The following is a 24,854-nucleotide window of genomic DNA, read 5'->3' as shown; positions in this document are numbered from 1 at the left end:
TTGGCTACTAATCAGGCTACTGTTTTTTCACTACACTAAAAGGAGGATGGTTTTCAGTCTGTAGTCCTCAGATCATTTGCAATGATAAGTCTGCTTGAGTTATCTTTAATGTGATTCTTCAGATGAATGTATGACTGAGTCCCAGTAGTGTTCTAGGGTGCTACTAGATTTGGAGCTGTACCAGCGCAAAACAAAAAAAAACAGGTAGTTGTTACCGTGCATGGTGACATATATATTGGAACTACTACAAAACTTAAGAGAAATGTTAGCATAGTAGGCACAGGTCATGGTATACTAGTGAGTTGGGCAGGTGTCTTGGTGAAATATGAAAAAAAAAATTAAAGATTTGAAGGGATATAGTGAGTTACCTTTGAGAATGTTTATCTGGAGCTCTTGCTGAATGTGGAAGACCTCACAGCACCCGCTTGCTAGATGCTCCTACAACTTCATTATGGTGTTGCTGAACTAAGTGCGCTGGAATTAAATTGTATTCTCTAATTATTACAGCAACCACAACTGACATAGAGCTAGCAATGGAGCCTGAAAGCAAACTCTTTCCTCATTGCCATGTTCCAGTGTTAATGCATACTGAACACTTTCACTGCAGAATTTGAAATACTACTGATGTTAGTGGTATAGCATCTCTTTGCCAGAGGTTCTCACACTTTGCAAGGTGAGTAGAAAAGCATGTGTTCCTCCCTCAGTGAGTCCCAGTCTAGTTTACACTTTAATTTAAAATTCTAGAGAAAATGTTTGTGCCAAAATGCTTCCATACCAGTCTACTTTCCTGAATTCCAGCAAAAGACTTGTCATCTTTACCTTTTTATTAATATGACTGCTGAAAAAGCAGGCATTATTGTTCATTATACTGTTTGATGTCTTACAAACGAAGATACTACACTGACACTTCTTATTTGAATTTTGCCTCCTGTTCACTCAGGAAGTGGTACAGATGAGAACTGCAAAAAAGAAGTGTCAAAACATTGCAGTAGAGTTACTATTGCAATAGCTAACATTGCCTTGATGTGGATGAGGTGGTCGCAAAGCAGTTTACTGTACTAATGGGGGAGTCCTGGGCAGGCACAGAAACAGTACTTTCAGGGAAAAAAAAATGGTATGAATTTGGGATGCTTCTGTGGACTGAATACCTGTGAGCTGCAGAAGTGGATGAGGTGCTTTCCTAGAGTACTTCTGCCTTGGTCCTGTGAGAGGATGCATGTGGCATGCTTTCTAAAAGCTAAAAAAATGCAACGGTCCAGGCTTATCTGCCATAAATATGAACAGATATTAATTGGTAATTAATATCTTTGTTTTTCACATGAACAAAGTGGTGCATGGTCCTCAACATTCCAGGTTGGATGTCAGGAAAAGGTTCTTCACTGAGAGGGTGGTTGCTCACTGGAATGGGCTCCCCAAGGATGTAGTTACAGCACCAAGCCTTTCAGTGTTTCACAAGTGTTTGTACTATGTTCATTAGTAATATGGTCTGAATTTTGGGGTAGTCCTGCATGGAGTCAGGAGCTGGGACTTTGTGGGTCCCTTCCAACTTGGGATATTCTCTGATTCTATGAAAAGCTGCGTGAATACAGCTCACAAGTATTTCTCAAAGGAATTTTTTTCTCAAATGGACCCAGTGCAGCCCATACCTAGCTGCAAGCAGCTCCTGCTGAGGGACTTGTTTTGCCCTTGGAAAAATCCCTGCCCCTTGCAGACACACAACTGCCTTTGTAACTGTAGTCGGGTTTTTGTTTTTCACCAAAACTGAAGAAGATTGAACCCAAAAGTATGGGGCAGTTCATTAAGAAGTGAATTTATTTGTGAAACGAGGGGATACCTCCTGAGAAGCAGAATCTGCGCAAGTTTTTGTACCACATTCTCCAGGGGTACGAAACCCCGGTCAGGTTTGCTCTGAGGGCAGCCGGCGGGAGGCGCTGTCCGCCATCTTGGCTTTACCTCAGCCCAGGCACCGCGCCGGGCAGGCAAAGCAGGGCAAGTCAGAGCACTGCAAACCTCTTCCGTCTCTGTGGATTATTTATTTATTTATTTATGAATATATGCTTTATAAGTAGTAAAATGAGAAACCATTGCCCCCACACAGTTCCCCAAGGCCTGCTATATTTCAGTTCTCCATCCTCCTGGACAGAACTCCAGCTCGGTAAGGGTTAATATAAGCTGGGCAGACCTTGAAAAAGACAAAATGCTTAAAAATAGTAAGAGACAGTGTTCACTTAAAATTCTAGCATCTTCTAATTCCCTTCCTCTTTTGATTCCAAACAAGTACTAAGCATTTGATCCCTCCTTAGTAAGTTTTTCCTGTCAGGAACCGAGAGATGCTCTGAGCTCATTTGAGAGATGAGCTCAGAGTTTGGTGCTCTTAAAACCTCTCCCAGCTGCTGAGAAAGACACATCTTGCTATAGATAATTTCAAATGAATCAGAAGTGTTCAGTTTTGGCATGAGCTATGCTTTTAGCTATGTTTAGGGTTTGTGTGTTTTTCAAAATTGTTTGGACTTTGTTCAACAAGAAAATAAGCAGCTGGGGCATGGAAGTGACAGTGCTGTCTTTTCATGTAAAATGTGGGAAGGTCATGCAGTTGAAAGGCTCTGGAACATTTGGTTTTTGTTTCATCAGTGGATGGATTTGCAGAGGCTGGTATCATACCACAGTCCTGTTTTCTTTGCACTGTATTTTCAGAACTTCAATTTGTCGTCTCTTGGCTCAAAAAATATTTTGAAGTGATGCATAGAAAACTAGCAGAATGATTCACAGAAACATGTTGCTAAACTTGGATTTTGCCAATGTAAGTAAATTTGTTCCCTGCAGCTACAACTGAATCTCAACTGGGTAAATTAATTGTTAGAAGCAATTATTTTCAGAGTGCAGTTTATCAAGCTCCAAGCACAGTATCAGCACGTAGTGATATGGAGACAACACAGTGCAGCTTCATACTATCTGAATAGGGTTTTGTACCCTGATGTGCAAATACATTTGAAATTGATGCACATAAATATTGGTTTAAATTATCCTAATTGCACAGACAGCTGAAGGTATGTGAACTTGCCCAGACCTTTGGTTCTGATAGTTGACTGAGTCTGTGTTCAGATCTTTTGTATATACAAGGTTGGATTTTTGGGTGATGAAATATATCCTGTGTTCAACATTGAAATAGCCTGCATGTTGAAAGTTTCAAAAGAGTATTTCTGTGGTCGATTTTGTGAATAAAACAGATCAGTAGGTATTCCAAATGTCTCAGGTGGTACACACACAGTAAACCCAAAAATCTGAAAATCAGCTGAGCCAGAATCTTTTACTGATCTTAATTAAAAGTTATCCCTCCTCTTTGATCTTGAATGTCAGGCTCTGAATCCTTGATTGTGCTAACCATGTAGAGTTAAGTACCCACATGGGTTTACTAGAGATTAACCTCTTGTAGCAGAAGCAGTACCTGTTGAATAGGTAAGAATATTTCTCAGGGTAAGAAATGGGTTTTCACCAGGACTTGAGTCTCATCGCTTTTTTATGGAAATATATCTATGGACGTGTTTTTGCTAGTTTAACAGCTGAGATCCTGACCGTAGATGGGGGGGGGGAGGGGGGGGGGGGGAATACTTTGTGAATTTACACTCTAAAAACTCTATTTTTTTGCAGATTAAAGCTACATAATAAAATCCAGCTTGCCTTACTAACAATAAAAAAAATGGTTGTGCTATAAATATCCTCCTATATCCAAACTATTCCACAGTCCTAGATAATTCAAGGAAAGGTTTCTAGAAATGTAGGAAGTGCCTTTGAAATGTTTGTTATATGCATCTGTAATAAACCATCTAAGCAATTGTCCTGGATTTTTTCCACAAGAAACGGAAGGAGACCTGCTAATGCTTTTAATTTGTAAGTTGCATGCACTTACTGAATTTGTAAGGGCCGCACAGATCAGAGCAGGGGGTTGTTTTTTCTTGTTGTGTTTGTTTGTTTCTCAGCATAACATTTTCTGACTAGGTTTGCCTGTTCACAGTTTTAAGGGTGCGCAAGGGGAGATTTTGGCTGGTGTTAACAGTCTGTTTAGTTCATCTACTGATGCTAGAATTAAAGGAACATGTAAAAAGAAAGGGGTGTTGTTTTGTTTAATTTACAGCAATCAAAAACAATCCAGGATCTAAATGTCCGCTAGGGAAGGCAGTTTTAATCACATTGTTTATACTTGACTGTAAACACTGAAAAAAGTTACTTGCACCCCTAGTTACACCTCTAGTCTTCCATTTGCACATGGAAGACTTTGAATCAATTCTATGTGCATTCATTTCTGTAAGGGATGAGCAGTTGTAGGTATTAGAGGAAGAATTAAGTACTGCTTGTTTAATGGAGTACGTTGAACTACCTTGTGTTAAATTAGAAGAACATCACAGCACTATCGAATAGGATAGAGAATTTCTTAAAATCTTGATTTTTGTCTCTGATAAACTAAAGCAAGGTACATGTATAAAATAACAAAAGATACTAATTGCCAGATGTTTACTTTAATTAAACCTTTTTAATGATACACAGTACAATGTATCCACTACACTACAATTCACAACAAAAAGCAGGTTTCATATCTGTTTAAAAATATTTTTCATAACGAATTCATAAATAGATGAAAGTAAAGTATAAAAAAAATACTGTAGTATGCAAGCTTGCTCCCTTGTCTCCTCATATTCCAAATGATCTAGTCAATATTGTGGTAAGCAAAGTAGTTACTGATGATTATAAATGTATAGCCTGCATCTCTTGAAGAAACCTTGAAAAACAGCAACAAATTTGTCCTAGAAAATGCAGAATAATTGTAACACTGTTATCCTCTCAACCCCTCAAATCATTTTGGAATGCATTGAATGAATTCAATATGAATTAGAGATTTGTATTTTCTCCCCAACAGGTGTGTGAGCCAGACTCACTTGAATGCTATCTAGTCTCTAGGGTCGTGCATCCTCTGGAGACTGGGTTTTATATAAATTATCAGATACCAGTGAGTGAGGCACAAAAGAGGGAAAAGATTGTTGACAACACTGAGTGTATCAGACTATCAAAAATCTTAGCATTTCTCCACACAGACAAAATAAGACAAATCTTTAAACAGTTACAAATAAGTAAATTCACCTTCTGCTCAGGATATTATGCCTGGGAAGCAGAACGGTGTCTGATCTCATGCATTGGCTTCCCAGGTCCCGAAGCGGTAAGTTTATGTAGCACCATTCAAACACAACTCCACGTGGTGAGTACATTACACCACCAAGCTGTATTAGTAAATTTACTCTCCTCATCAATATGTCACTTCCTTAAGAAAACATACATAGCATTTTCTTTTGCCAAGTGTCAAACTACTTTTCATACCTAGAATGATCTATTTTAATACTGCTTGCAAAGGGAAAAATGTTTATCTATGCACAGCACGGAAATAGGGAATGAACATGACAATTACAGAATAATGAGGATGGCTCTGCCCTTTGCATGAAAGTGTTTTTTCTGATAGCCCCTTGATTTCCCCCTAATGCAAACCCAGTTCCACACAAGTTTTGTGTTTTTTTTTTTTTTTTTTTTTTTTTTTTCCTTCTCCCAGTGGGAATTAGATACTTTTGAAGACATTGGTAGGCATCTGTCTGAAGCTTTAATCTCGTGAAAACTGCAGCTCTTAATTCACTCCTTAAAAGTAGCTTCAAGTAGTCAAGATAAGTTTGCATGCCATATTCAAAGGACAATCTTTCATACCCTTGTTTTCACATGCAATAGTTTTGATACCCAAAATCACCTCCTTACATCTGCACTGCTTACAGAACTTAGTGCAGAAGCAATGGGTGTTGTTCATCACCTGCTCTAGAGAACGCTGCAGGGTAACTGGCTGTTGGTGGTTACTGGAAAGAGACTGCCTTTTGGAAGTATACTGCTGGTGTTGGTCAGATGCTTTAAAAGACAATTTCTAAGGAAATAGTCTTCCATTTAATGTTTTCCCATGCTTTTGTCTGGAGAAGTGTCTTTTTTTTTTTTTTTTAATTGATTGCTAGCTTGCCCCGATCCTGGTCATATGTCAGGTACTTTTTCTAAGCTAACATTTACAGAAACTTGGATCCTTTTAGCTAGCTATTACATTCACATAGGGTGTACTTTAAGATGTGTTAGTGAGTTTGTGGGGACTTAGGATTTAAACTCCTACAGTGTAGTCAGCTACATTTTAAGTATGCAAGCTTAAAATAGGGGACTGCTGTTTTTAGTATCTTCATCTAGACTTTACGATTTAAAAATATAAATGTAGGAAAATATTTTGTTATTTTTATGACTAAATTCAAAGAAAATAGTACATTTGTAGTAATTTAGCTGTAATATCAATTTCTGAATGGGTTAAGTGAGCTTTAGATAGAAGTGGCTTAGATAGAAGCAGCTTTGGGAAGCTGCTCTACCTACCTACTTGCACTACCTCATCAGGTGAATGATGGCAGAGCTAGACAATTGACGTTTTTGAGAGTACAGTATCAGATATACAAGTTAAAGATCTTAAGTCACTATCACAGGGCCAGGAGACTGGTAGTTACGTGTGTACAAAACCCTTGTTGGTTACAGTTTATCTGGTGGCCCTTTAGAGATTTGTGATAAGATCTGTTCCTCATTTTTCTGGTGAATTTGAGGCAGAAAAAAAGTAGAAATCAGTGTCAGCAGTTCAGTTCAATTCAATAATCAAACTGAAAGTAACTCAACCGAAGTCTAAAAATGTCTTGCAAAGCAAACATGGAAAATGACCTTTTAAAGATAAAGAGCCTCAATAGTTTTGTTATCAGTTTGTGATCCCGGTGACATTGAATCTGATCTCCTAAAGATTCTCAGAGGATGTCCCTGGAGGACAGTGTCTGTTACCATATGCTTAGCTGGTTTATCAGTCCCCTCTTGTTCAGTATAGACAGCTGCCAAATTTATTTAAAAACAAAAGCAAAAGCAGAAAAAAATGTAGCTACTTGTATAGTTTATTTTACCTTTGGGAAGGAAATTAGTTCTCTGAACTGAGTAAACATTGACTAAAGCTATCAGATTTAACAAGACAAAACATAAAATCCTTTTTCACTAACTCAAGCCTTCACTTTTCTCATTCTTGTGAACTTACTCTGTTCGCTGGTTTTCTACTGGCTGTTGACTGTAGGCAGTTGTTGACAGTCTGCCTTCAGTCACACCTGAAGTTACAAATGTGAGATGGGTAACTGCCTGTATCAGTGTTCATGGCGAAATCTTTGTTTAAAAGACACAGTTAAAAAAAAAATCACAACCCTTTTTCCTTTGAATAATTATTTTGAAATGCACTTTTAGCATTTAGTGTTTCTTTAATATGACTGATATCTAAAATTGGGATAGGATGTGTGCTGTCTCTTTTCATCTAACCTCTGGCAACAGTTCCACAAATGGCAAATATCCCTTTGCCTTGGTCTGTTTTAATTTTGTAACCTTGCTCTTTTCTGAGTAAACTAAAATGAAATGATAAAAGGGATACAGATGGCTAAACTTGTGCTGGAAATCAGAACACCTAGTTATGGGATAGTTTGTTTGTTTGCTTTTCCCTAAAGTACACAGTGGGGACTGCATTTAAGTGCTTACATCTGAGATTTTTGCTGCTCTGAATAGCTCTAAAACTTAATTTAGTAGAGTTGAAAGAAATCTGACATGACCTGGTCAGCAAAAACTAACACACCCAGGAATCTTTCCTCAGACCAAAACCTCAGTAGGATGGTCAGCACCAAAAGATACTACAAAATTAAATCTGAGACAGTATTTCCCAAATCTATGAATGTCATCTTCTCTGGAGGAAAAGAAATGTCAAATCTGAGAACAGACCAAAACAGACGAAGGGCTCTGTTCTGTGACTCTTGAAGTCACCATAATTCATGGAACTGCAGTAAAATGAGATGATTAGGCTGTAGGGGTTAACGATATGGCATATTTTATTGCCAATTTGTAAATCTAAAATGCCTTTCAGTTGATCAAAAAAAAAGTTACCCTTTCTCAAATGATACGAAGTGTTTAGGGTGATTAGCCTAAACTCTGGGATTTGTCTCCTTTCAGTTCCACTATGAACTACCCACGGCATTGATCTGTTGCTCTGGTTTCTAATTGCCTTAGTACGTGAACCACAAGAGTGGGAATACAAGCTGCGTGGTGAGCATAAACTCCTGTGGTGAAGCGAGTCACGGGAAAACTACCGCTTCACAACAGTACACGTACTTGCTCCCCTTTCCTTGGATTTTCCCCAGCTCTTTACTCGTGGCTTGTTCTACCCAGAACCTGGTTTGTTTCTGTGAAGTCTCCACAGAAAATGACTGCAGGGTTAAACTGAGCACTCTCCAAGGTTGGAAGGTATCAAAAGGAGAGTAACTGTATTTCAGTTTCACAAAGCACCTATTGTTCTCATTTTCATTTTCTTCTGGTGTGTTTACACAAAATGATGCAATAGGGTAAACGTCAGTGGTCTGTTAATATAGAAATGTTTTGGAAGTAGGATGCATAAAGCTAATGATTTCTACTAATGAAATAACATATAAATACATCCAAAATTTAAAGAGACTCACATTATAGCACTATGAAACACAATTCCACGAAGGGAAACTAACAATGTTATTGCATCCCAGATCCCTCGGTATTGGCATGAGATGGCCAAAAACATTCAAATGATCAACTGGACACAAGTTGGCTGGCTAGGAGACTAAATAATGGAGGTGTGAATCTCAGTGGGACAACATATGACAGGGAAGCATCAAGGAAAGGCTTTAATGTTACTTAAGTGTACTACTGCTTGAGTATCTGCAGAATGTAATGCCTTTACTACGGTAATGTGCAACACATGACAATCAGCTCTATTTTTCAAATAAATCTGATCTTCTCTGAAGTCAAAGAAAAAACTGAGAAGGAGCCCAACTTTCCATGAAGCTCTAAGAAATCTACGCAGTGTTAGCTGGGCTCCATTCAGGTTTGTAGTTACTCCTGCCACAAAGAGACCTGCTTTCAACTACAGGGAGAGGGATAAAATCATTAGGACTTTTCCTCCGTTCTTAAGTGTTTTTGTTTTAAATTTGTTTTGCAAAACAAATATTAGTAGGTTTCTGGGCTGACATACAATATTTACATAATAAATATTTGTAAAAATTCCATTCGTGGCAGGCTGGATGAGTAACTGGAGATAAAATTAGCTTAAATCACAAATCAATACAAAGGATAACTGCCCACACTCCGGGAACCACATTCTGCTGATGATTTCATTTCAGTATTTGCCTCTGCATTCCACTCTGAATTGTTACAGGGCAGGGATCAATGCTCCCTTCTGTGTTTATGTAATATTTTGCACACTTTGGGTACTGCCAAAACCAAACAATACATATTAATGCAGATACATGGTCAACCAAGGAGATCTGCTTAAAAGCTATTACTGCACCGTACTCTTGTTAATGTTCAACTGCCAGTAAACAGGATTCTTGGCAAATGTTTACGCTATGAACTCTGGTCATGTGCTGCTGAATTATTCACTGGATGTACATCAGTGCACATTTACAACCTGAGAGGTGAAATAGTTTTTTTACCTGTAAATCTCAGGTTTATGGCTACTCACTCTCTTCATCCAGGCAGCCTTTTGGTTCCAACAGGACTAATGGAATTGAACCAACACGAGGGGCTTCCTACTACCTGAATTACATAGCTGCGTGTGCAAGTGATGGATCTAACAAAAGCCTTCAGAAAGGGAGGTTCTGTTTACTGTCTAATATATTTCTGGTTAAGAAGCTATCAATCTAGTGAGTACTGTGCTATTACCAATAGAACAAGAAACTGTAACTGAAATAGCCTCTTACTACTGACAGCTCAAGCTGTCAGGTTGTGTCACTCTGCTGCTAACCTGAAAAAAAATCACAAGTCTTCCATCTGTTTCTTTGTTCTTCTTTGTTCAGTTAGGTACAACACGGCAACTTGCATTACACTTGTTATAATGTGGAAGACTCAGGAGTCAGTAAACAATGCTGAGCTGAAGCCATCCATAGTCTAAGTCTTTTTGCAGCAAAATGAAAACTAACCTCAACTGCTGGGTGCCATCATTTGATAAGGCAGCGAACAAATCACTGACTCTGTACTTCATGTGTTCTGACTGAAACAGAGGAACCTGCAGGCAGAATCTCAACCTTCAGCACTATCTTATTTTGAAATAGGGGCAAATCATAAGGAAAAGTCTAGTGCTTGGTATAATTCTGCTAATGTACTAAATGAAACCCAAAATTAAGGGAATGGATCAGTGCTTCCTCATTTCTCCATCTACTGTAAAAACACAATCATTCACTGACTTCACTGGAAGTAAGATCTGTTCCTTTTACATCTTGCTCCAGCTTTAAGATGAGTTACTGTGTAAACTCCTGATTTCAATCTGAGTAGTAGCCATACTGTTCTTAAATGCACATCGAATTTTATCAGCATGGCTTCAATAATTTGGCACTACTCCTGCAAATACTGGGAGGCTGAGCTTATCTGAGGGTCCACCTTCATGCGTGCAGAACTGCAGGCCTGTGACCTGCAGGTGTAAACTATAATATGTCAAATGTTTGCTAGTATTCTGTAGCTTAAGGCCCACCTAAGCAGGAAGAAAAACAGTAATCAGGACTGAATTTTGGCTTGGACTGTCTTCACAGGTTCTCCTGGGAGTGGAGTACAGGATTTGTGATAGCAAATCTAGAGTTTGGACAATTCTCATTTTCAGTTTTTAACTACTGCTGAGCACTTACTGCCTGTAATCTTTGGATGCAGGAGAGCTGGGAATGTCCTGAAAAACTATCCAAAAATACTACTGAATACTGCAGCTTAACCTGCCCTTCCACGTAAAATGTTAGAATTATTAAAAGCTAATTGAAAAATGTAAAGCCCTTTCACTCTTACAACTATAAAACTTGAAAACTATTCCCTTAGATTAGGAGCAAACAGGCCACAAAACATATGCAACTCTTCAATAATCTACTTCACAGTTAAAAACAAAACAAACAAAAAACACAAACAGAAAGTCCAAAGAATGATTTAATATTTTCTGTATGAAAATGAATAGTATTGAAATTAGGATCCATTAGCCCTTTCTTAAATCTTCCAGATTTTCATGACACTGGATATGTTGAATGGCTAAGAACAGGTGTAGCCCTAGCAGCAAACCAATCCACCTGGTCCTTTTTGATCAAGATTTTCAAAAGGGACAAGTGACTTCAGTTGAAGTGAGTGCTTTCTGTAAATGAGCTCCTTCAAAGAATGAGGATTGCAGAAATCACTTGCACCTCTGAACACCTTTGCTTTAACAGCAGAATTAAAAATAAACCTGCTTCTGCTCCCTTTGCAAATCCAAGTTTGTAAGGTGCTTGAGAGTGTAAATCCAGGAAGGGCTGCTGCCACCAGTACTTGGACTGTATCTACAACATGCAGTACAGAGCTGAATCTGAAAGGCAACTGTATGTAGTTGGATTATGAGATCTATTTTACTTAACAATGTAGACTTCTGATCAACAGTTAAAGAAAATCCCTGCTGAGTTTTCAAGAAATAAAAAGCAATTAGTAACTTGTGACAGGGAGAGATGCAGATGAGTACAAAGGTGGGAGGTAATCACTCCAGATGCTAGACTCTTACAACCAAGAAGTTGCAGGGTGTGCAGTTTTCTGCTATTCTGAAGTCTTCTTTCCAAATACACACCCATGTTGCATTTAAAAAGACGGTTAAAATCCAACCAACCAACCAAATCCTACTTATGCCACTTAAGCAGTGAACACTTGGGTAACGTAATACCAAATGTACGACCAGAATTAACCCTGTATACGGCCATTAGGCACATGGCAAGAGATCACAGCCACCAGACAGTTCAAGGTTTCTCCAGTTGCTGTTTCCAGTGGCACAGGTCTGTAATTTCAAATGAAACTGATAGACTTGAGGGCAAAAAAATCAATGATACCCACTTAGAAAAGGGAGCTATCCCTGTGCAAACAGTAACAAATGCAATACACCTACCCTCTCCTCAAGACTGTATTTAAAATAACTAAACTGGTCCAACCCTGCTTGACAACAAGTGGTGATACCGCTCAGGGTGATTTTGCTATCTATTAAAATGATAACTTAAGAAAATGAAAACAAAACCTGAGAGAAGGCTGTCCCACCTGGGCCTGTTCCAGTACTAGCTAGCAATCCATATGCCCTTGGACAGGTGACTATTTGGTCCTGTAATCAAAATGCTGGGAATTTTGACAATAGAAATACCTTGATCAGACACTCTCTGTCGCTTCTAGGCCTTCTGGTCATTGGTGGAGTGCTGAGCATTTAAAGAGACGCTGTCAAGCGTGCCTATTCGTCTTTGCCAACAATCCCATGACAATTGCTTCAGAATTTGGGTATGTGGCAGTCTCTTTTCCAGCCATCTGTTTCCCTACCCCACATCTCTGGTTCAAAGTTTTTTCCTCCACTTTTGTAACTGGCATGAAGGTCACAGAAAAGAAAATGGTAGGGACAAATGTCGAGTAAGTTTTTCAGAGGGCTTGACTTTTAGGACTACCTCTCAAAAGTCCCCTTTTAAAAAAAGACACCAAAGCAAACAGGATTGTGTCTAACTAACTTCTACAAAATTGCTGGTTTCACAGAAGGAGGAAAATATGGCTACTGTGCTACTCAGCATTAGGGTGAAGCACCATCTAAATTCCAGTACAGTTAGGGATTTCACCTAGCTCATATCAGCAAGCACACCCCCATCCTTCTACAACGTCCTTGCTGTCAAGCTTGATGCTATCAGTATTCTTCTCACTGAACATAGGGCCTCCATGCCTCATCATGAGCTCTGTGGCCATCTTCACAAAAGCCTCCTCCACGTTGCTGGAGTCTTTTGCAGAGGTCTCTATGGCACAGATGATATTATCGTAGCGTTCAGCCAGATTCTGAGCTTCTTCCAGCTGAACCTCTCGAAGGTCACTTAGGTCAGACTTATTTCCTGGAAGAAAAATAAAAACAAACAGAGAAATTTATAACGACTATTTGTGCCAGGGCACGAGGTTCTCAGATTTTCCAGAAACTTCCATTCTTGGAGATTCTCAAAATCCAACTGAAAAGGCCCTGACCAACCTGACATCAGCCTTGCCTTGAGTAGGAGGTTGGACTAGGTCATGTATTTCGGTGTGATTCATACGGAGAACAGAAGAAGTCAGAGAGCAACTGGAGAGCAACAGCTGTAGACTGTAAAGGAGGAAATATCAATGCTAAAACCATTCTGTGAGGAAAGACAAGGAAGACAATGCAAAAACAACAGCAGTCTTCTGGCTCCCAGGGAAGTCTAGAACACTGAAGGTGCACTAGCAGGTCTGCGAGCCCTGAGAACGGCGTCCCACTCAGAAACACTGGGGCTGGGAGGCAGAATTTCCAAGAGAACTGATGAATTCTGGCTGCCCTGAAGTCCTTCCAAAATCCCCAGTCCATGAAGTCTGTGGGTGTCCCAGTCCCCTAAAACAGGTCTGCTCGATACCATGGAGCTTCCTGCCCCTAAAACCGTACGATTCTGATCACCAGAACAGCTCCATAGCAGCTCTGCCTCAAAGCCTGGAAATCCTGGGTACCCAGTCCTCCACTAAGTGAGCGCAAAGCGTGGCTTCCAAGCTGGCTTCTGACACAAAGCTGCCTCATCCTTAACAGAACTTCATTCAGGCAGATAGGCATCTTAAAAACATTTGTCTCATGCATCAGCATTTCCTGATTGAAAAATAAAACACTTGGAAAATTTTCAATCAGCTCTATTACATACATCTTAACTGCAAACAAAGCCAAAACTTTTAACCACCTGAATGAGTACTGCAACTACGCACACCACACAGTGCCCTGTAGTGCTGCTAGTCATATTTTCATTCCGAGACTTGAACTTACCAATCAGTAACTGTACTATGTTGGAGCCAGCATACTTTCTCACATCCTCGATCCAGCGAGGAATGGACAAGAAAGAGCCTCTCTTGCTGATATCATAGGCTAGGATTGCTCCGTTGGCGCTGCGGTAGTAACTCTGCGTGATAGTGCGGAACCTCTCCTGGCCAGCTGTGTCCCAGATCTGCAACTAAATAAAACAAAGCATGCAATGAGATACTGGCAGTAAAGGTTCAGTATATATTATGTTTTCTTGAATCAAAAGCTAGGACTTGATTTAATAACCTTGTTAGAATAACCTTATCCCCCTTATAGGTAATACATTGTGGCATTACATTTTTCTAGTCCTTTGATCATGATTTAAGGACAGCAACGTACACTGAAGAACTCTTTTTTTGCTTTTGGCTGCTTAAATTTCTATTTGCATTGAGATGTTTTGGCGAGCTGGAGACAAGCTCTGATGCATCCTTCTGTGGCAGATTATGAAGTTAGCACTTTGCTGTGCCCAGCCCTACCCCTGTCACTTTCTCTAGCAGAGTTATGAAAACAAGACCAGAGCCAAAACACTCCAGTTCATCTTCTGGTGTGTTACTGAAACTACAGGTGGCCTTTCACTGGCATGCTGGCTGAGGTACTGAGGGAGTCTTGCCAGGTCTGCTACAGAGGCAGTAACAACTGAAGTAGGCGGCGGTTGTATCACGAGAGCACCAAGGTTGTTCGATAAGGAAATGAGAGACAAATAAAACTGTATATATAGAATACATAAAATCTGTAAAAGAAGGCATAAAAGAATGTATAAAAGAAATGCCAACATCTCTAGGTTCCAACAGTCAGTCAAACATTTAGACTCTTAAGTCTCCTGAGAGCTTTTAGGTGCAAGAACAGGCTGCACCTGGGAAGGAAGAAGAAATGCCCAGCTCATGTACTTCTGCCTGAATCTAGGCGCGTAACAGCTCTGAGTTTAGTATCAGGTTTTGAGTTCCCAGGACCAGATGTTCCAGAGGAAGAAGCCAAATAACTGAGAGTGGACAAACACAATATCCTGTTAGTAGGGAAAATTTCTTTTCAAATCCTGTTGTTTTGCAGGTTGTCTGATGTCCTGGAACACGATGGTTTCTGTCGCAGGAGCTTCTAATCTAAAGTACCTGCAGATGTTCTCATTCTCCATACAAATCACTAATCCGTTCTGAATCCTTCACAGCTCTTGGCTTCAATATATAGTAATAATGAAGCCAAAGACTTTTATTTATAATTTTACATTTTCTGTCCTTCTATTTCACTTCGCTTTTTTTCCCTTCTTTTCCCAAATGATAAATGAGAGACTATTTGTGTGTACAATTCAGTATATTCTGCATCTCCTCTTAAATGAGACAGGACATAAGCACACATTCTTTGGTGTTTTAATCTTTCCATATTGTAGATGTGCTACGTATTTGTTTCCCTCTCTCTGAATCTCTTCCCTATAAAGATCTGACTACAACCTAACTTCAGTGATGTTTTATACCAAATAATACAGAACCATTTCCATTTATTTCTTCTGCACATTAGTATTTTGTTTCCATGATCTGACTCTGCTGCATGTTTGAGCAGAAACTTTCACTTTGAAAAAGGCTGTAGAGATCAGATTGCTTTCCTGTGCTAACTAGCATTTAGATCCCAAATAATGTATGTACAGCTTAAAACAAATCAGTCCAATGAAAAAAGTACTTCTTAACAGTTTTCTCAGCAAAGGAGAAGGGACTGTAATGGACTCAGAAAACGGGAAACAACAAAACAATGCTTATTAATGGAACAGTTAATTATCTAGAACAGACAACAATTACTGAGACTAGGAAGTTAATAGCAGGCTTTTGATGCTCTCTGCACTCAAGCCTCCCACTAGACCTTCGTGTCCTTTATGCAGTTTTAAATCTCAGCATTTGGTTAGGTCAAGTGCAAAATAAAGCTAATGGTGATTACTCAACTCCTGAGACAGGTCTGAGTTACTGTGCATATAGATTTATATAATTTTTAAATTTAAAAAATATTTTAGCTTACACTTTTCTCATGGAATAATAATAATAAAAAAAAAAGTGTTTTACCTGTAGAGTGGCTGAGCAAGCTAGTCTTGGGCCTTATGCTTTACTCTGGATTTTGAAAATCTGTATGAATGTACTTTCCATAAAATCACAGAATCACTGAAGTTGGGACAGATTTTGGTAGGTGACAAAGCCAACTGCCTGCTCAAAGTGAGATAAAATCTTAATTTTTCCAGGAGGACTTGCTCCATCATTTTCCCAGAGACCAAAATGAATCTGACCAGCTTGTAGTTCCTAGCATTTCTCGCTCTTTCTGAAGATAAGTATAGTATCTGTATTTCTCTGGTCCTCCCAAATCTCCACAGGCTGTCAACAGTGATAGAGCAACCTCACAGTGACACCAGGAAGTTCTTACAGCACTCCCAGACATTTTTTACTCAAGTTTTTATGTCTGTGCGTTCACAGGACTCAAAGTACAAAGTTGCTGAAGCCCTGAGCATCCTGCTGGGAACAGCACAGACCACAGACAGGCTTCACCTTCTGAGGAGCTCAGGCAGCAGTCTTCCTTCCAGGCAACATCCTCCAGGTAGGCTCTTTCCCTTGGAAGTTTAAAGTTCATGCTCCCTAACTGTCCCTTCTCTTTAAATGTACGGACTCAGAATCATTTAGCTTTTTACAAGATCTTCAGTTTGTTGTGGTTTTGCTTTCAATGCTGAGACAACAGCATGTGTTAGATGTTGCTGTGTGACATAACCCACAAGCAGATACTTTGCAAACATAGATACCAAATGACACACCTGTTTGCCACTGCGCCCATCACTTCTGCTGGCAGGAGCCAGGTGAGTGATCACTTTTTCAGGCAAAGTCAGTCAAATAAGAACATGGTTTAATGACTTGCTTAAGCAAAACTAAGGCCACACTGTCATCAGAAACTTGCCATCCCAGCTGCATGTCCTTGTCCTCTCTCTGCACGGAAACTAGGAACTGTTAATTTGATTCACTGTACACCTTCATTCACAGATTTAACTGAAAAATACGGATTTTTCTTTTGTTTGAAGAGTTAGCACTAATTACACAGCCATTCGGTACTGAAAGCATGCAGGTTGCACCTTCCTGGGGCAAATACCCTTTACAGCAATGGCAAAACCATCTTGGACCAATCCCAAATACACCTGTTCAGTTTGACTTGTTGCTGCTGGGTGTGAACCAATCCAATAACCTTCTCTCTCCACTAAACTATTTACAAGCATGTAACTCTTGACAAGATACAGCAATTGCAAATTCTTTGAAAAAAATATAGGCTCGGTATTTCTCATTTAAAAGTTCCTTAGTAAAGTTAGATGTAAATACCAAAACAATGCCAAATAAACTGTACTAGCCACAGGTTGCAAAAATAGATATAAATGTGTCATATACTGCATATGTGATATGAGGTTCTTAAGTATTTATCTCTGCAATTAAGTGCTTGAGCTTTGTAAATAATGTGATGAAACGCCACATGTCACTTAGCAACTTTAACTGTTTTTAAGCAATTCCCGGTTTTGTAATCACCTTGGCAGCAGCTCTGGTGTAAGAAAGACAACGAGAAGTTGGATTGCTGGAGAATTGTGTTAAATTCAACTGAGGACCCTGAGAGAACATACCTATGTAATGAGAGTGGTAGGAGGCTTTTAGGGAGACCATCTCCAGTAACCAACAAAGACAGGACAGAGAACAGATAAGCACCCGTTGTTCAGAAGGCCAGCACAGAATACCCTGAGTGAACTAAGACAAGAAGCTACCTTTCTTGTGCTAGTTGTTTCACTATTGAATGCCCACTTTACTACAGAAGCTGGTTATTTTGGTCTGCTTTTAGCTTTGAAATTTTTGGACACCAGAGCTCTTAGCACTGGCTGGTACTGAATAGCAAAGTGCTAAACCTGCTATTAACTCCTGTACGATTTTTCAGGATCGTACAATCACTGTGGAATCAAAGCTTTCCATAAGTACATTAGACAAAGTCTTGAACGTTTTTTGTACTTGTTTTTTCTTCTTTTCTTGTTGGAAAGGAGCTTGCACAGAATATATGTCATTCATTCCTTGCAGTGATGTGGGCTGGGGACTGACTGTCTGGGGAGCAGCTGTGCTGAAAAGGCCCTGGGGGTCTTTGCAGACAGCAAGCTGAGCTGGCGCCAGCAGCGTGCCCAGGCAGCAAAGGAGGCTGGCAGCATCCTGAGCTGTATGGACAGCAGCAAAGCCAGTAGATCAAGAAAGGTGATTATTCCCCTTTACTCAGCACATCTCAACTAAAATATGGTGTCCAGTTTTGGGTCCCCAGCACAGGAAACACATAAAGAACTAGAGCAAGTTGAGTGGAAGGCTGTCAAGATAGTCAGATAACGGGACTACATACTCTGTGAGAAGAGGTTGAGGGAACCAGGCTTATTTGGCATGTGAATGGGACTGAGATCACCTATTAGCTGCTGCCCAGTACCGATGGGGAGGCCATCAAGAAGCCTGAGCAAGGCTCTTCACAGTGGCACATGGTGGGAGGATGAGACACAGCAGACAAAAATTGAACCAGGAAATATTTCAACTTGATGTGAGGAACAGATTTTTCACCACGAGGACAGTGGAGCACGTTGTCCAGAGGTTTTGCAGTCTCCATCCCTGGAGGTTTTCAAGGCCAGACTGGATAACGCCCTAAGCAACCTGGTCTGTTCTCCCAGCTGACTGGTTCAAGTAGGAGGTTGGATAGAGACCTGAAGTCCTTTCAACCTGAAATACTCTGTGATTCTATGACTTTATATTTAAAAATATGTATATATCTGCATGAAAGTAAGTAATTGCAGGCTATCATGTTTGAGAAAGCAAGTTCAAAGAGGCGTGCTTCAAAGAGGCACTGTCAACTCTCATGATCTGAGAGCACATGCATAGGATCCCTGTACAGCTGCTGAGAAAACGCTAGGCAAAAATATATGTAAGCATTCCATATGTTTGTATGTGTCCATGCTTGTTGGATGGCCATGAATGGTAAAAGAAGCCAAATATTTTGTAGGCACTTTGGATTTTGTGTGCATACACCAATAGTTTTCAGATTTTACAGTATCTGAACTGTTTATTTCATCCATCAGTGTGCACAGGTCTCATAAATCTGAACCAAGTCTGCATGGTGCTGTGGAACTGAACATAGACAGCCATTCATGAGATCTGTGCAATTACTTCACCAACCTGGTTGTCTGATGACTCTTCACAAGTGTGTTGCCTTAACTAACAAGCACACACATTCACAGTATGTGAGGAGGGAGGACAGGGAAGCCACATGTAGCTACAAACTCCAGCAAATCATACACGCCCTTAAACCAGAAGGTGGTGAGATGTAAGATGGTTCTCTGGCAGGTCAGTCTTGGTTGTCAGATCAGGCTCAAAGAAAGAGTTTCAACCACAGAAATTGACAGTGTTGAAAATGGTGAGTGACAAACTGACCAAAGAGCATGGAAAATGAGTATTATCAAATGTTTTCATGCAGACTCACTCATCTTGCATTGATAAACATAGCTTATCGAAGGTTAATGCTTAACAAGTGGCCTCGAGCTACTTGAAATAATTTCTCCCCCTCCCTCACTTCCTACATAATTTATTAAGTATTTTCCTGATTCTTCTAGAGAAGCACGGAAGTTCAGGTCTACCTTTGTTGGTGAAGCAGTATTAATAATCACTAAGTATATTCTGTAGCTGATCACTTCCATTATAAAGATAAAAATGTCACTCTTGTACTATGGATTCTTCAAACTAGAGCAGCTTTGATAGAACTCCCCTGAATTGAAATGGTGGACGCAAAGACTCTGCTAAATAATTCCAAACCAACTGACCATCCTGTCATCTCAAACGGCAAACAATAATATACATTTCGGCACACTGGCAAACCACAACACTTACTCCTAAAAAGCCTTACTGAAAAGATCTTACAACTTAATCTATACAACCTTTGCCAAAAGCAATAAAGCCAAGCTCTGGAAAGCAGTGTAAGTAACGTTCACAGACAGAACAGTTCAGATAAACTGATCCGTTTGATTGTTTCCTCTAAAAATTCTCTGGGAATAAGGAATCCCTGTTTGCTGAGAATTCAGCATTCTTGTTTGCTCTCTTGTTCTGAGCGTCAAAGTAGTTGACAAGAGAGCTACACTTTCCTCTAGATATCAAAGATCACTGCTTCCATGTAATAATCAATTGCATTATTTGTGTTTGCTTAGCAATGTTGATAAACATAACTTTGTTTTCTTTTTCTTCCTTTTGTTTTCCTTTTATTCCTGTCTTTTTTTTTTGGTCTTTTCCCCCAAATACATGTATTTTTCATTTTTCTCCCTTTTACCTTATCTGATATGATTCATGATAAATTTGGGGTTTGTTTGGAGTTGACCTTCCAATCAGTCCAGAATCATGACAGCTAACAAATCATAATTTTATATTACTTGCGATTTGGCCAGGTAATGAAAGACACATTACATTCTGAAAATAATATATTTACAGCCATGAAGCCTGAATAAAAGCCCAGAACCTTAATATTATACGGGCTCAGAAAGCTTGTAAATTAAGAAGTGCAGTGGTACATAAAGAAATAATTGTTATAAAAGGAATGTGTTTGTTTTCAAAGGTTCTCCCCTGCCACTTTCTTAAAGATATCGTAAGAGAAAGAAAAACAATAACATAAACAAAAAGTCACTGTGTGTAAAACAATACAAAATAGCATCATAACGTAGACATTAGAGATACCCTATAAATTTATCTGTTCACAAGGATGCTCATGAAAAGAAAAGGAATTTTGTTATTATTACTTGCTACAAGTCACGGACTTGGACTCAGGAATGTCCTTGCTTATAATTATGTAAAATCTTAGTTACATGGTTTTATAAATATCTTTTCCTACAGTGAGAGAACAGTTAGGAAACTGTTTTGTTCCGTTTGCCAGATTCTTTCTATTGCTCAAAGAACATGGAATTATTTTATCAATAGGACTTTACTCGCTATGCATTAAGTCAACAACCACGACTTTTGGGAACTGCAGTCTCTGTCCTGTAGGACTAAGTCTGCTACATAGGAGATAAGAGTGTAACACCACAACTGCAACCTGATAAACAGCATATACGAGAGCATTTCTTGTTAATGATGAAAACCTGCAGATATTTCATAGAGCTGAAGGGGAACAATTCTGGATACGTGCTGGTCAGAATCTGCCTTTGTGACAAAATCAAGGTGGTCATCACCAGTAGCTCTGACATTCAAGTTCCATTAAAACCCAGCCTGCCAGATCTGCCACATCCCTGCGTGGCTCCCTCTTAGCCCCATTGCCTCCAAGAGCCCGTGGCTCAGAGAAGCCTGTCCCTGACCAGTGGCTTGTGCAATCCTACCGGTCAGAATCTCAAATTGCAGTTGGAAATCTGAAAGAAAGAACAAGAAGAGAAACAGATTGGATGGCACAGAGTTTACTTGTTCCTCCCCTCTGTTAGTGGTAAATCTCTGCAAATCTGCGTTAGCACATATTGGGCATGCTTGCACTGCCAGTGCTTTATGTTTTATTACTCTAGAGAAAGCTTCTGTTATGAGGACTGTCCATGAATAGCTCCTTTCTCCAGCAGTAACCTCCCTTTGCGTATGACGCTTAGTCAGCTTTCAGTAGCTGCTGCAGCAGTTGTGTATGAGATGTCATTTGAGACATGTGGAAGACTACAGCTTTAAGATGCAAGGGAAGATTTACTTGAGTTAAAAATAAAAACAGAAAACCACAAGTTATTTGCAGAATCTTCACCTTTACTCCCCCAAGATGCTTCTTTTCCCCTCTCCAACAAAAATGCATCAAAATTAAGTTAGACTTAAAATCCTTGTGCTCCAAATGTTGCAGAAACATATAACTGTAATGAAAACATTGACAGTTTTACATAGAGACAGTAACACAATTAACTTTAAAAAGTTTGTATGAATCTCAAAATAAGCATCTGATTCATACTTACTCAGTTATGTTGTAATGCTATCCTTACCCTGTCTAAAAATGAAGCGTAGGCCACTGGGGATGTGGAGCAAGTAGTGTTCAAATGCTCCTTGGGACTTTTTTGTACACTCTGTTGGTCTGAAAGAACTTTTAAAGATGATCCAGTTACAAAAACTGGATTCTTCTCATTCTTGCACCATTTGCTAAGCACAAAACAAGCCTTCTCATTCCTTATGAAGAATCTTGTCTTGACTATCATAAATCCATAATGAATCTGGAGCAGTGCTGGGAAATTGCCTGGCATGTGTTTGTAAGGATCTTAACGGTAAAACAAACTTTACTTGAGACACATCCTGAATGCATCATGATTTGAGGAAGCCCAGTTAACAATTCATCTGAAACACTTCTAAGCAAGTATGCCTCACGTGACTGACACAGCGAGAAACAGCGCTTCCAGAGCACATGTACAGGCTTGTTTACTAACTGGTTAGGGTATGATCTGTTCAGATGGCTGCAGTGCTTTTCCTAGAATCAGTATAAGCTACACCAAAATCCTGGACAATGAGTCAGCTATACACACCTGATCGTACGGATCTGCCTACTTTGTAAGGGAGCCCACAAAAGTGTAATAAAATGCCTCCTGATTTTCTATTCCCTATAACGTGCTGAACAAACCTGCTGAGATTAACGCACTGCTCAAAATCTCAGTCCAAATGGAAAAGCCTGACTGGAATATAAACTTCACACACAATGCACACCTTAAGAGACCAAACAAACAAAAAAACACCCTCCAAGCGAATGTTTTTATATTCTAGCTGTGGTCCTGACTCAGCAGCTAACGAAAATAACTACAAGGTATATCAGCAGCAGCAGTATTAGATTAACTTGTTTCAACTAATGTTTAAAGCACTCTTCTTCAACCTGGGCATCCCTCATTTTTTACATGGAAGTACAGGATAATCTAAAACAAAAGGAAGGCTCACGAGGCTTGCATCTTCTTGTTTGCCATTTGTAAAATACTGGGAAATAATCCACAGGTTTCATTACACTCAAGCCTCAGTATTGAGGATATGAGAAAGCACACCTGGGAGATTCTGCCCTGGGCTAGTCCTGCCCTCGTCCTGAGGTGCCTAGCTGAGCCCCCTGGCAGCAGGATCAGACACATTTGTCACTTTGTGTGTGCCTGGCATTTAAATTGCGCCAGGTTTCAATCTTAAAGGAGAAAGCCCACCTCTAACTGCTGTCTTGCTGGAGAACACAGAAGAGAAAGTAATAGCACAAGCTGAGATTCCTTTCCAACGGCTAACCTCAGCTAACCCCATACACAAAAGGAAAAGGTAAGATACTACAAAGAAAGCAAACACCTTTCTAGGTGTGGAACTTGTAATCCTCTTCCTCTCCTGAGAGGTGAGCCTTTATTTCTTCCATTTTCTGCAACTTTCTCTGCTTAATATTCTGCTCACCTAAGTTAATTTATAAGGAAAAGACAACAGAGGACTTCGGCCCCTACTTTGATAAATGCAGTCCAAAATTTAGCTGCAATTATCGTGTTTTGTTATCACCTTTCCTCCAAAAGCGTTTCAGTTTTATGATCTTTCCTGGGCAGGGGCTGAATTAAGTTATTTTTAGTCCCAGTGGGAGTAAGTAAAGATAGCTGCACGGCTTCACCGTGGAGGGGCCTGGCGAAGGGCTCTCTGCCAGCAGCCCCCTACAAGCTGCCGGCTGCTCCAGCCTTGCCTTCACACTGCCCGATGGTGCCTCTGTGCTCAGAGGCCATGCCCACTGCGTGGAATTTGTGCCACAGAGACTGGGGATAAAAATCACTGCATGTACATCCATCCATATGTATCCAGATACATGAAATCCTTTTTCTAACCCTAACAATTTCCTCCAGCCTGAGAAAAGCAGAAGCCAGATTTAGGGTTGATTTGCTCAGCTCTGAGAGCCGCAGAAGCTGCACTTTGCAAGACCCCCCGCAAACAGCTCCTTAAGGCGAGCTGTCGGGGTGGCTCCGCTGCCAAGCGCTCCCCGGCCCCTCCGAGCCGCCGGGCACACGGCCGGGCTCCGGCCCCGCACCGAGCCCCGGCAGCAGCGGCTCCGTGCCGGGACCCGGCGGGCCGGGAGGAGCCTCAGGGCTCTGCCCCTGCCGGGAAACAGCCGGGGAGGAGCGGGGCCGGGCCGGGCCGTGCTGGGCTGCGCCGGGCCCGGCTGCTCGCCGGCCCCCGGGGGCTGCGCGGCCGGGAGGAGCCGTGGGGGGCGCCGGGGCCGCCGCTCACCTTCACCCGCTTGCCCTGGATCTCCAGGCTCTTCATGGTGAAGTCCACGCCGATGGTGCTGCCCTGGCGCTCGGCGAAGGCCCCGGTTTTGAAGCGCTGCACCAGGCAGGTCTTGCCCACGCTGGCGTCCCCGATCAGCACCAGCTTGAAGAGGAAGTCGTAGCCCTCCTCCGGGTCGGCCCCGCCGCCGCCGCCGCCACCGGGCCCCGCGGGCGCCGCCGGCCCGGGCATGGCGCCGCCGCCCCCGGCCCTGCCGCCCGCCGCCCGCCCCGCCGCGCTCTGCGCCGCCGCCCCCCGCCGCGCCGAGCCGGGGCCCGGCTCCGGGGCCCGCCTCCCGCCGCCTCCCGCCCGCCTCCGCCCGCCCCCCGCGGGCCCTCCCCCGGCAGCCCCGCGGCCCGGGCCTCGCTGGTGGCGGCACAATGCCCGCGGGGCGTTCCCCCGCCGACACGCCGCAATGAGCAGGTGCAGGGGCACGGTGCGGCCACCCAGGAGGTGCAGCTCGCTCTTGTCGCTGGGCTGCTCATTTTTAGGTCTGAGGCAGGGTGTGGTTTGTTTCCAGAGTCGCAGCCCAAGGCTCAGGGCTATGTTTTTTCAGCCTGGCGAGGTGCTGTGCGGCGTTGCCGGCATGGTGCTACGTGTCCTGCATCTGGCAGCGTGCGTGTGCTAACACATTGCACCGCAGCATGGGG

General features: G+C 41.3%; 1 protein-coding gene across 1 annotated transcript; it reads right to left on the bottom strand.

Annotated features, from left to right (window-relative positions):
• Positions 1–10,330: 10,330 nt before the first annotated feature.
• Positions 10,331–24,418, bottom strand: RAB43 (RAB43, member RAS oncogene family). The gene is made up of 3 exons (XM_084292546.1): positions 24,166–24,418; positions 13,913–14,096; positions 10,331–12,989 (listed from the first exon to the last, which is right to left on the bottom strand). Exons 1-3 carry the CDS (start codon positions 24,394–24,396, stop codon positions 12,736–12,738), a joined length of 669 nt encoding a protein of 222 aa, XP_084148672.1. The 5' UTR covers positions 24,397–24,418; the 3' UTR covers positions 10,331–12,735.
• Positions 24,419–24,854: the final 436 nt, after the last annotated feature.

Source organism: Netta rufina (assembly GCF_964035555.1).
Source record: "Netta rufina genome assembly, chromosome: 10".
NCBI classification, from domain to species: domain Eukaryota; kingdom Metazoa; phylum Chordata; class Aves; order Anseriformes; family Anatidae; genus Netta; species Netta rufina.
The sequence above is the reverse complement of the archived record's forward strand: the minus strand, read 5'-3'. Positions and strand labels throughout refer to the sequence as shown.